This window comes from Nomascus leucogenys, chromosome 4 (assembly GCF_006542625.1).
Source record: "Nomascus leucogenys isolate Asia chromosome 4, Asia_NLE_v1, whole genome shotgun sequence".
In the NCBI taxonomy this organism is placed as follows: Eukaryota; Metazoa; Chordata; class Mammalia; order Primates; family Hylobatidae; genus Nomascus; species Nomascus leucogenys.
In genome coordinates this window covers 20,374,372-20,386,687 of record NC_044384.1, presented here as the reverse complement: position 1 = coordinate 20,386,687, position 12,316 = coordinate 20,374,372, and the positions used below count along the sequence as shown (strand labels likewise).

General features: G+C 38.8%; 1 protein-coding gene across 1 annotated transcript in view; it reads right to left on the bottom strand.

The window, feature by feature from the left end:
* Nucleotides 1-8,331: 8,331 nt before the first annotated feature.
* Nucleotides 8,332-12,316, bottom strand: part of LMAN1 (lectin, mannose binding 1) — a 32,603-nt gene continuing 28,618 nt past the window's right edge. Inside the window, exons 12-13 of the mRNA XM_003264284.3 lie at nucleotides 11,934-12,055; nucleotides 8,332-11,645 (exon numbers count right to left, since the gene is read on the bottom strand). Coding sequence (XP_003264332.1) covers nucleotides 11,609-11,645; nucleotides 11,934-12,055 — 159 coding nt within the window. The 3' untranslated portion in view covers nucleotides 8,332-11,608. The remainder of the gene's footprint in view (nucleotides 11,646-11,933; nucleotides 12,056-12,316) is intronic.

Here is a 12,316-nt window from a genome sequence, read left to right as displayed (position 1 = left end):
TGTTATTTTATCTGAAGGCATGAGTCCTCTCAGAAAACAGGTGATTATCTCTCTGATCATATAGAATTATATAATCTGGATTCTTGCCTAAAATGCTTGCTTTATATATTTTATCGTCTGCTTTCCCTTTTAGTAATCTATTTTAAAATGCTGCTTAAATGGTCTCAATATGAAAGGCTAAAAAAGATAATTTAGGGTGAAATATAAGCTGTACTCAGGGCTTCGAGGAGAATGTACATCAATATTGAGCTCCACTTTCACTTTTAGATGGGTTGCTTGGAACTTAACACGTTCACACCATTATCTCTAAATTACCATTTATAGTAAACTACATTGCATGCCCATTGAGGAATGTTACTAATTAATGTTGTCTCATAGAACTTTTCAAACCATAAAATAAAAGCCACAGCCTTGTGTTTCTGTCTGTTCTGTCTACATTTTATTATAAGTAATTATTTAGATTTATTATAAAATCTATTCTAAAAATTCCATTGTATGAGGAATTAGGAAATATTAATGGTGAGAGTGTCAATTCTAAACTCCAGCACCCATGTGTAAAGGAGTTTCTCCCTGTCCAGTCCTTTTCTGAATGTATGTTTGTGTGGAGGGGATAGGAGGAGGGGGTGTCACGCATTATGGGGACTCTTCGGTGGTAGCTTCAGCAGGGTGGCCATGGAAGGCCTCCTGAGAGTGCTTTATGAAATCAAATATCTTATTATTTCCTCAACAGGTAATTCCATTGAGAATGAGGTCACGACTTAAAAAACTTTTTACTCCTCGATTTATTACAATGACCTTTGCCCTTGGTCATTCAGGAACTACTCGCTGGTGTGTAGGATCTTTTTTTTTTGGAGACAGCCTCACTCTGTTGCCCAGGCTGTAGTGCAGTGGCTGGATCTCAGCTCTCTGCAACCTCCGCCTCCTGGGTTCAAGCGATTCTCCTGCCTCAGTCTCCCGAGTAGCTAGGATTACAGGCATGCGCCACCATGCCTGGCTAAGTTTTTGTATTTTTGGTAGAGACAGGGTTTTGCCATATTGGCCAGGCTGGTCTTGAACTCCTGACCTCAAGTGATTTGCCTGCCTCAGTTTCTCAAAGTGCTGGGATTATAAGTGTGAGCCACCAAGTCTGGCTGTAGAATCTTGCAGAAATCGTGGTAGAATCTTGCAGAAATCGTGGTAGAATCTTCCATTCCTTCAGAAAGGGGAAATGAATGCCCTGGGTTCACGAATGGGACCTCTAGGTGTCCCCATCCCATGGCTGCCTACTGTCCTTGCATAGAATCCCCACTCCTTGCTGCAAGATTGCCCACTGCCTAGCTGCCAGCCTCCTCAGCCACACTCCCTTTGCTCATTCTAATCACATTCATGTCCTTGTTGTCCCTTAAAGCAAGATTGCTCCCACCTATGTCCTCGTGGAACCCCCCTGGCCTGTATTGCTCTTCCACATCTCTAGGTGGCTCACCTTTGCTTAATTCAGGTTTCTGTTCTCATTCACCTTCTTAGAGGGACTTCCCTGACCATCCTAAGATACCCTGCCTCCACTACCCCACCTTTTAATCCTCTATTCTATTTTTCTTCATAGCACCGCACTCTAACTGAAAGTATATTTTCATTGATTTAGTTGTTTCCTTTCCATCTACTCCATTGGAATGTAAGCTCCGTAAGAGAGACCCGTGCAATTTTGTTCACCTTTGCATCCCCATCTCTGAGAATCATGCTTGGCACGTAGTAAGTGATCAATAAGAATCTTGAGGGAAAACAATGAATGAATGATTGCCACTAGGCCTAATGGCTTATTTTTGAGCAATTCGCTTTCAATGGAAGTAATCAAGATACTACATCGGATGATGGAGGCACTTGGAGAGTTATCTTCAGGCAAAAGTGAGACAGGAGAATAGGGTCTAGGGGCAGGGAACCTAAGGCCAATTCATGCTGACTTCCTAGAACTAAATTAAAAGGAAAACCCCAACTTTCCACACCTAAGTAACAAAAGGACTGGAAGCTACTTCCTTACTCCCTTTGCAACTCCCCCCCCACCAAACCCCCACCAACTTTTTCTACAAGGCAGATGGAAAATTCAAAGTATCTCTGATTGGTTGCTTTCTGCAACCAATCAGACATTTGCATAGGAGTGTAACTTTGTAACTTCACTTCAGCCTCTAATTTGTTGCTTTCCACAATCAATCAGATGCTTGCATAGGGTGTAACCTTTGTAACTTCACTTCAGTCTCTGATTGTTTGCTTTTGCAACCAGACTGATTGCAGGCCACTACTTCATTTACATAGGGTGTACACCAAGTAACCAATGGGAAACCTCTAGAGGGTATTTAAACCCCAGAAAATTCTGTAAAGGGGCTCTCAAGCCCCTATGCTGGGGCCACTTCCAATCTGTGGAGTCTACTTTCATTTTCCGTAAATCTCTGCTTTTGTTGCTTCATTCTTTCCTTGCTTTGTTTGTGCATTTTGCCTAATTCTTTGTTCAAAATGCCAAGAACCTGGACACCCTCCACCAATAACAGAAGTAGCATCTTAGTGCTTACAAATCCACCTCATAGTGGTTGCTGCCTTCTTTGCCAGCTCCCAGGATCAAGACTACTTGCCATAGTTTTTTAAAATCATGCCTCATTCTGATTTAATGGATCACCTTCGTAAACACAGAGTTGTTGTGGCCTACTCGACTTGAAAATTTTGATGGTATCTGACCCAAAGAATTTACTAAAGAAGCAATAATCCCATTAGTGGAATTAAATTTTAGAAAGATATCACATTCAAACAGCATAAATCCATTTTGGTCCTTCACCTGGGATTTTTCTTTTCACATCAAATACCTAATTTTGCTCCTGTAATTAAAATTGGCTAGTGGTATCATTTCTCTTTTGACCTTCCCCAAGGAAATCATGGTGATTAGGTTGTCCTGTCTCAGTTGTTATATCCTCTTAGCGGGTGACACAACAACATTTCAGGGGTAGCCATGCAGCTAAACCTCTGTGCTCATGAAGGTCAGCAGAACCGAAGAAAAAAAGGTCACCAAGTGCCAAGGCATGTGTCACCACACTTGGCTAACTGGCTAAGTGTAGAAATGATCTAAAGATGAGATTCACTGGGATTAATTTTCAACCTCTATTCTAACTGGGAAAAAAGAGGTAATATAAAAAGAGGAAAAGTCTTGGGAAATAGAAGGACCATTATGGAAACCACAGAGGAAATTAAACACGTAGTCCTAATCCTAATAACTGCCTACTGGAGACATTTTAGTGGTTTGTATTTTACCTAATAGAGTGTCATGTACATCATAGATGCTTAATACATATTTAATGAACTGTATTGAAATGCCAGGCCAAATAGCATGTTTGTTTTCATTTCTATAGGATTGGTTAATATTCTTGTAGATACAAACTCAAGGCTATATACCAGCTGTGCAAAGAAATTCCCCAATCATGACAGTATGGTTTTCATTGAGCTACAGGACCGAAGAGTCTCTTCAGTACTACCTTGGACCGTTGTTATCTGATAGGTTGTGAGACCATTTGTGACTCTGTGGAGACTCAAAACATCTCAATCCTTTGTCTCCCAAAGTGGCCATTTTAAGAATGTATCCCAGGCTGATTCTTCTGTCTTCCAGAAATATTCAGCAATTTTATAACGAACGTTTCAAAATCTGTGTGTGTGTGTGTGTGTGTGTGTGTGTGTGTGAGAGAGAGAGAGACAGGGTCTCACTCAGTCACCCAAGCTGGAGTGCATAACCATGGCTCATTATAGCCTTGACCTCCTGGGTTCAAGCAATCCTCCTGCCTCTGCCTCCTGAATAGCTGAGACTACAGGCATGCACCATCGCACGTGGCTAATTTTTTATTTTTTGCAGAGATGAGGTCTTGCTATGTTGCCAAGGCTGGTCTCAAACTCATGGGCTCAAGTGATCCTCCCACCTTGGCTTCCCAAAGTGCTGGGATTACAGGTGTGAGCCACCATGCCTAGCTCCTAAAGTATTTCTTTTGCCAACACTGTATGACTGGTCTATTTCAGTTCACAGACATCACTTTCTGGTGAGGTAATAACTGTACTTCTATTCTGTATCCTCTCTACCACAGAACTTCCATGCTGGTCGAGTGCTGAGTTGGTAGGCAATTCAGTGATTGTTATTTTCTAACAGGACATGCTGGCTTCCATGATCTGATTGTAAATTGCTATGCTGGTTCTACATGGAAGGGGAAGATGGGCTGGGAACCAAACATTAATTTACTAACTTACTGTTTACACAGTGGGCTGACCAGTTTGAGCTGAGCTATGTTCATGCTTGGAATTCAGGTATATGTGGCAAATTGTAACATTCGTGGCATGCCTAGCAATAAGTCTATATGCATTAAGTACTAAGAAGGCTCTTTGGAGAGACTCATCCAGAGCAGACACAGTAAGTTTGCCTCAGTTGCAAAGCCTTAGTTCCCAGAGGCTTGAGGAATTCTGTAGTGTCTTTCACTCAGGTTCACCCTGGCCAAGGCTCATGAACCCATTAGGACTGTTTCCTAGAGATGGACCTTTAATTAAATAGTAACAGCCATTCTCACCAAGAACTCTGACACTGGGGCCCATGCATCACTGCTTTAGTATTTTCTTAACAGAAAGTAACATGCAGGCGGGAGAGAGTCATTCTTCTCCATTTGGCCACAAACTACCCATGATGGTTAATTTTACATGCCAACTTGACTGGGTCACTGGATGCCAGGATTATCTGGTTAAACATTGTTTCTGGTGTGTCTGTGAGGCTGTTCATGGAAGAGATTTGCATTTGAATTGGCTGACTGAGGAAAGCAGATGGTCCTGCCCAGTGTGGGTGGGCATCGTCCAATCTGTGAGGGCCTGAATAGAACAAAAAGCCAGAGGAAGGTTGGATTTGCTCTCTGCTTGAGCTGGGAACACTGATCTTCCTCTGCCCGGGACACTCATGGTCCTCAGGCCTTCAGGCTCAGATGGACTCTATACCATTGGCTCTGGCTTTCAGGCCTTCCGGTTATACAACTGGCTTTTCTGGGTCTCTGGCTTGCAGATGGCAGATCATGGGACTTCTTGGCCTCCATAATCATGTGAGCCATACCTTATTTTATATGTATATATGTGTATATGCACATGTGTGTGTGTGTGTATTTAAAGGTTTTTTCTCTGAAGAACCTAATACACCACACCACGGACTGGCTCCTGGAAGCCTCCATTGCTTCTGTAGGCAATGGCAGTCGTGAGGGTGCCTGGTCCAGATGGCAGAAGTGGCTGCTTGTTTGGCAGGAGAGTGAAATCCTCCCCTGAGTAGCAGTGGGGCCTGTGTGTGTGATGGAACATGGTGGAAATGGTGCCACTGCTGGGCTGACATGGCAGAAATGGCAGATCCAGAATAAAGCGCAGTTAAGGGCCAACACTGGGGATGACGCCATCAGGAGCAGCACCCAATGGACATCACAGGGGTTCAGAGAAGAAAAAAAGAGTTAAATGCCATGTGGCAGCTGACCAGGCAGCTTCTGGACTTATTTGTGAGGATCTGAGAAACAGAATGGGACTCCCAGCACTGCTGAGGACCGTTTCCCTTTTTTTACAACTCATGAGCAGGTAGAGAAAGAGCCAAAAATCCTGTGTTTTACTGTTCTGGGTCAGTTCTCTCTTTGATTTTCAGACGCATAGAATAACAATAGCTAACATTTATTGGGCACAAACATCTTGTTTCTAAGCTCTATTTATGGTGCTGTTATCTCAATTATCACCCCATTTTAGAGATAAAAAATTGAGGTATGTCTCTGCCCTGACTCCAAGCCTATATTGCCTTCTGGCCATTTTCACTTGGCTAGTTATGTCAAAATCTATGTTCCAAATGGAACTTAACCTCTTCTTCCCTTGTCTTCAATTCCCATCCTTTTTCTTGTGTTCCCTGTTTTAGGACACCTTACATCTAATTCCACAAGCCAGAAACAGGGTATCATCTTACATTCTTCCTTCTCATTCACTCCTCACTTCTAATAGTCATCAGATGCTTGCTATGGCCTGAATGTTTGTCCCAACACTCCTATGTTGAAATCCTAAAGCCCAAGGTGTTACTACTAGGAGGTGGGGCCTTTTGTAGGTGATTAGGTCGTTAGGGTAGAGTCTTGATCTTTGACTTCCCAGTCTTCCAGAACAGTGAGCAATAAATTTGTTTTTTATAAGCCACCTCATTTATGGTATTTTGTTAGAGTGGCCCAAACTAACTCTAATTGTCCAATGCTACTATTGATAGCGTTTTGGCCTTCATTCAGGTCACCATTTTTCACTGGGAGCACTGCAGCTGGTCTCTCTCAAGTCTCCTTCCTCCAATTCATTCTCCATGAAGCAATCAGAGATTGCAATGTTTGAAATCCATGTATTGCCTTTCTGCTTGACTTTCATGGCCTTCCATTACCCTCTGGATGAAGTCCAAGCTCCTTTACAGAGCCTTGGGATCTGGCCTCTGTATATCCCACCCAACCATCATTTTTCCCAGCATAGCAGAAAAAGCTTACAGGTTCTCACATAAACTACACTGTTTCTTAACTATGCTTTTGTTCGTTATTTTTTCTGCTTGGAGTAAGTTCTCTTCCAGTCCCCCTTGCACTATACATACTTTAGCACATGGCTCAGATAACATCTTTTGTGGGAAGCTTCTCTAACCTACAACCCTGCCTCAGACTCAAGGTTCTTCAAATACATGTGTGCATCAATTCTGAAAAATTCTTAGCTATTATACCTTTGAACAGTTCCTCATCATGACTCTCCCAATTCCTTCTAGAACTACTGGTAGACGTATGTTGTACCTTCTCACCAACTGCCCATTTATTGCATTTTCCACCATTTTAATATCTGTGTTGTACTCTTAGTAATTTGCTCAGGTCTACCTTCTAATTCAAGAATTCTTTCGAGCTTTGTCCCATCTGGTATCCAAATTTGATCCCCACCTCCCATATCGAAGTTGTGTTTTGGGTGGTTCTTTGGAACTCCAACTGTCTTATTTTTCAGTGTTTCATTCCTTCCTCATGATTTCCTGTCCTTTTATAAACTCTTCAGTATTTTTAATGTCATTTCAAGTGTACATATTTGTTGTCTTCCTCTGACTGTTCTATCATCTCAGATTCTTGGAGGTGCCAGGTTTCATTATTGTGTCTACTGTCACTCTTTCGTATTTTTCTGGTTTGGTTTATAATTTTTAGAGCTCATTTTAGTTAGGACTGGCTGTCCCTATGGTTGTCTAGTGATGTCTAATGTACTTCTGTTGTGAAATTATTGCTAATGAGTGGTTTTGTTTTACCTTCTGGATTTTCCCAGACAAGAACCGATTTATACATTGTTTTTGACTTAAGAGAATTCCACACCATATAGGTAAAGCATACAGCTGGGCTTCAATTTCTTAACAAGAAACGTCCCCTTACCCAGAGCTCCAGGGAGAGAAGCTTCCTATGCCTTTTCGGAGCTGTTGGGGTGGAAGTAAGAGGTCCTTTCAGCCCATTTCCGCTGAAGGAGCAGCCCTTCCAGGGTCCTCACTTTATCCTAGTATCTCAGTTTGAGCCGCCTGGGTTTTCTATGCCTAAAGCCATGTCCTCAATGCCATAAATGAATTTTCAATGACAATGTCAATAATTTTCAATGACAGTATCTAGGGCCTATGTATAGTCTAGTTTCTGCCACTCCCTACTACTAGTAGGCTTCCTGATCAGGTTTTAAGTTCTGAATTCTTTTGAACTCATCTATGTATTTAAATCTTTTATTTTATCCACCATTTGTCTTTACCAATTAGTCTATCATTTTTTGAAGGCTCCTTATAGATGCTCTTTTACTATGCTTATAACCATGCGAGATAAGTATTATGAGGAAACTGAAGGTCACCTCCAGTAAGTGAGAGAGCCAGGATTCAAACCTAGATTTGTCTAACCTCAAAGCCCTACTCTTTTATTTTTTTTTTTACCACATTAATCTCAGAATTGGAATTACTTGGTTAAATGGTACTTGTCAAAAAGATTAAAATATTTTTTAAACTACCACTAATTAGTAATGACTAGGAGTTCCAGCTTAACTACACTTCTGCCATCATTTGGTTATCAGAGGTATAAACATCGAGTACATTGTTTTAATTAGTTTGTATTTTTCATTACCAGAAAGGGTAAACAGCTATCCATGACCATTTCTATGTTCTCGTACCACGCTTCCACGTACTGCCTCTGCATGCAGCAGGCCACCTCGGGCAGAGCCTAAAGCATGTGATAAATGAAATGCTATCACAATACAGGTCCTGTCTGAAAAACAAATGGCAACTTATTATCCAAGATCAATGAAGGAAAAAGCAAATTTACTAAAATATTTCTTTATTTGAATAAGGTCAATGCCATTTCTTGAATTCCAGCTATCATCAAATAATCAGGAAAAAAAAACTTGATAAAATGTTATCCAATTGAAATTGACAGTGGATAGAAAACCCTTTTAAACTTTAAGTAATGTCATAAAAGAAATATATTAAACAAGCAACAGATAGATCTAAAAAGTTCCAAGTGTGGATTTCACATTAGATCTTATAAATTAAAAAAATCCTCAATATAATCATTTGTTCACCATCTTCTTTCAGTAAGCACATGGACAGGGAAAGATAATCACACCTTAATATTCACAACTGCTATTTGTGTTCTTTACAAAAATTGTATCTCTGCAATGCAGTGAGGCAGGCAACTCCTTGGTTCAAGTAATTTCTATTTTCCCTAAGTTATCAAAAAGTACAACTGTCTGATATAAATTGTTACCATAATCACAATCAGGAAGGCAAAGAAGCTTTAGCAGGCAGGCTTGAAGATGGGAGTTTTCATGGCTTGACCATGAATGATCTCAAGATGATTTCATAAGATTAAAAGCCATCACAAAAATACTAAAAGCAACAAGTAATAATCTGGATTCAGTCTGTAGTTTCTCATGAACCAAGAGTTTTAATAACAGGAACAGTAAGTAAATTGTAGGTATAAAAGAATCAGTGCACATCTGTTAATGTCATTGACAATAAAAATATATTATCCTCTCAGCTCAGCTCTAAATTAACAAAACACCTATTTTTTTTTTTCCACTCCTCATTTTAGTGGTTCTCAAACATTGGTGTGCTCAGAATCTCCTGGGGTGCCTACTGAACAATGACATCCCAAAGCCCCACCCCTAAGATTTGATTCAGGTGGTCTGAAACCAGGCGCCATGACCCAGATGGTCCATGGATCATACATTGAGAAACACTGATATCCCCTTAATACATAACAAAACATTGTTTACTGTTTATGACTTCATTGTAAAGTTTTAAGCTGAATAAAACATTCAAACAATTATTAGAACACAAATACGTACATTAAATAAGGATATTAGCCATTATGCAATTGCATTTTCCTTTTAAAAGTAGCATCATAGACACAATGACTTACATAAAAATTTTAAAATCAATTTTGTTTTAATCCAAGGCACCTGTAAAACACTTGCTGGTGTGAGAGAAGTGAACAAATTCAATTATACAAAATAGTACAGAAATGAAAGAATCCTGGCAGTGATTGATTTTTCCACAGAGCAAACCTTTTTGTTCAGAAATGAGCTCCTTAAAGTCAATGATTTTGAGAAAAACCAAACTTCAAATAATATGATACACATTGTGTGAACTACTTTACTGAGTGATTTTCAAGCAAAGTATATCATGAACTATAAAAGATAAAAGGCTCATGCTCATGCTGTTTCACAATAGCCATCTCCATTTGTGGTAAGAATGATCAGAATGATTCCCCTTGAATTTCAGCCTGAAAAATGTACACTGCATAGATCTGGTATTCCTTTAATGCACAGGCACATATGACCATGGACTTTATAATACTGGATTTGGCAGCCTTTTATCTCAAGAAGATTTCTCAAGTTTCATAGTCTACGACTTAAATATTCTTCTGAAGGTATTTAATTTTTTTTCATGGAGCAAGAGTAAATTCTATGATGATGAAGCCTCTGAAACATGAATTTCAAAATGTTAACACTACAAAAGAAAAACGCTAGAGAAGCATTTTCTGTATTGAAATGACTGAAGTAAAGTGAGTTATCACTGGCATATTCTCTTTCAGTGTTCTAGGATAAATATCAACATAAAAAGCAATGTGAGACTGTTTGCACACATAGCACTCGTTTGGTATTGCTATAATACAGAGTTCTTCAGAAAGTCTTTATACATAGATTTTAGGTCGTTAGCCCAATCTGTAAATGACATTTGAGAGCAAACCTAGGGAGGCTTGCAATAATTCAACAGTACTATTTTATAAGATAGTATTGTTTGGAATTCTATGGCAAATGAAAGACAAACATTTTAGCTAAAAGAAGTAAAAGAGTATTTTGAAGGCAGCAAAAATCAGTATAAATCAGCTGTGAACAGAATTAAATTTGCATCTTAAAATGTCATTTACAGACTGTTTCTATAATACCTAGAAGTATGCACAAAGACTATAAAAACTCCTTCCAGTCTGACATTTCAAGGTTAACTTTACTAACAAGTGCTTCACAATGTCCTTAGTTCTGGCACTAAAAGGAAACAATTAGAAGTATTCACTGTTTTTCAAATTTTGCCTTCAAGAATCTTAAAACTGCTCTACTACAGCCTCCTTGATTTAAAAGAGTATGCAAACGGTCACTAACCCCAGCCAGCATGAAGTAACTAATGTAAACCAGAATGTAGTGGCAGGTTTTGTAAATTTAAATCCTCAGATCATGCAATTTGAGCTAAATTTACATACTGTAGTAAATGGGAGAAATAAATTCCTTAAGTTACAAATATAAATATAAAAATTATTTTCATAATATTGACCTGACACCATTGGAATGAAGACATTCAAGAATATGGGCAATCATGAATGAATACATTACCAGGCAAAATACCTATAAAAGCCATTCTCAGAGGAATGTTTCCACCCACAAGGTTTTTTAGGCAAAAAGCAGCTATTAATTTTCCTCTAAAATTTCCTTTAAAAGTGAAACATATCATTGATAAATAGAGGAAAAAAAAATTTCACTTAACATTTTGAAGTCTATTACCAGATCCTTAAAGCTCTCAGACAAAATATTCTTTGATTTCAAAGGAAGTTACATTAAGATGAAAGGACTGCAGGCCCAGGCCTTTGATTAGGAAGTCTGACCTCTAAAAAAGACTTTGGTTACAAAATAAACCTGATGGGACTTCTTAATTAGACCTCATATTCTGGGAGGCATGAGGGCAAGTGTGTTTACGTTATACAGGGAAACCTGCAATATTGGAGACTTAGGGGGTAACATTCTTATCCAGGGGTTGCCCCCACTTTCTTATTTACCCTCTTACTGGTCAATATTCTGCTCAGTGGCTGCATCATACTGACCAGAAATTCACTGAAATTTAGACAGATTTACATACTGTGAACAAATTAAAATGTGGTTGTCTTTGCTTTAAGGTTTATTCTTAACTGCAAATCAATGTTTAAACAGTTATTTTATTAAAAAAATTTAATAATTTAGACTATGAAGCAATTTAAATACTTAAATTCCCTCAAAACAACATCATTTTGTACACAAATAGATGAAGTACACAGGAAAATGGTAGTCAAAAGAATTTTTTGGCAGCTGCTTCTTGCTGAGACCTAAGGAAAAAAAGAAACAAACACTGAAAGAAGTTCTATACACTTAACTTTGGAAAGAAACAAGACTGTTTAAAATAAAAATATCAATGCCTTTTGAAGTAGACAATGCATTAAGATAAACATATATTCTACACATGCACTTTATGTGAACTGAAATGTACAGAAATCACAATAAACTTAATTTTATAGGTGGTGAAAATTGTATTATGAACATAGATAACTTAGTTGAATATTTCTAATTAAACAGATGCAGAAAAATATTGGGTCACATTTTATCAAGAGACTTACCTATACATGATATAACCAATGAATAATACAGTTTGCACCACAACAAATATAATGAAGTGGACCGTAGACAAACATGATGGAAATGGTGGTAGTTCTGGGCATTTCGGCTTTTCATTTGATGGCTGTAAGGCAAATGACTTTCTATTACAGTTAGTCAAATTAGCAGTTTGGAAAAAGAAATAAATGTGAAATCTTTATAAAACTCAGTTTGCTATATAAACAAGTATTTTCATTTTTTCATCCCCCAGAAAACCTTCTATCCCCTTAACTTTTACTGACAACTGTTTTTGAAGGAGTAGTCGACACTGGAAGGCCTCCACCTTTTTACTACCCAGTCACTAACTCACTGCCACCTGGTTCCTGTCTGCATTATGGTATATGAT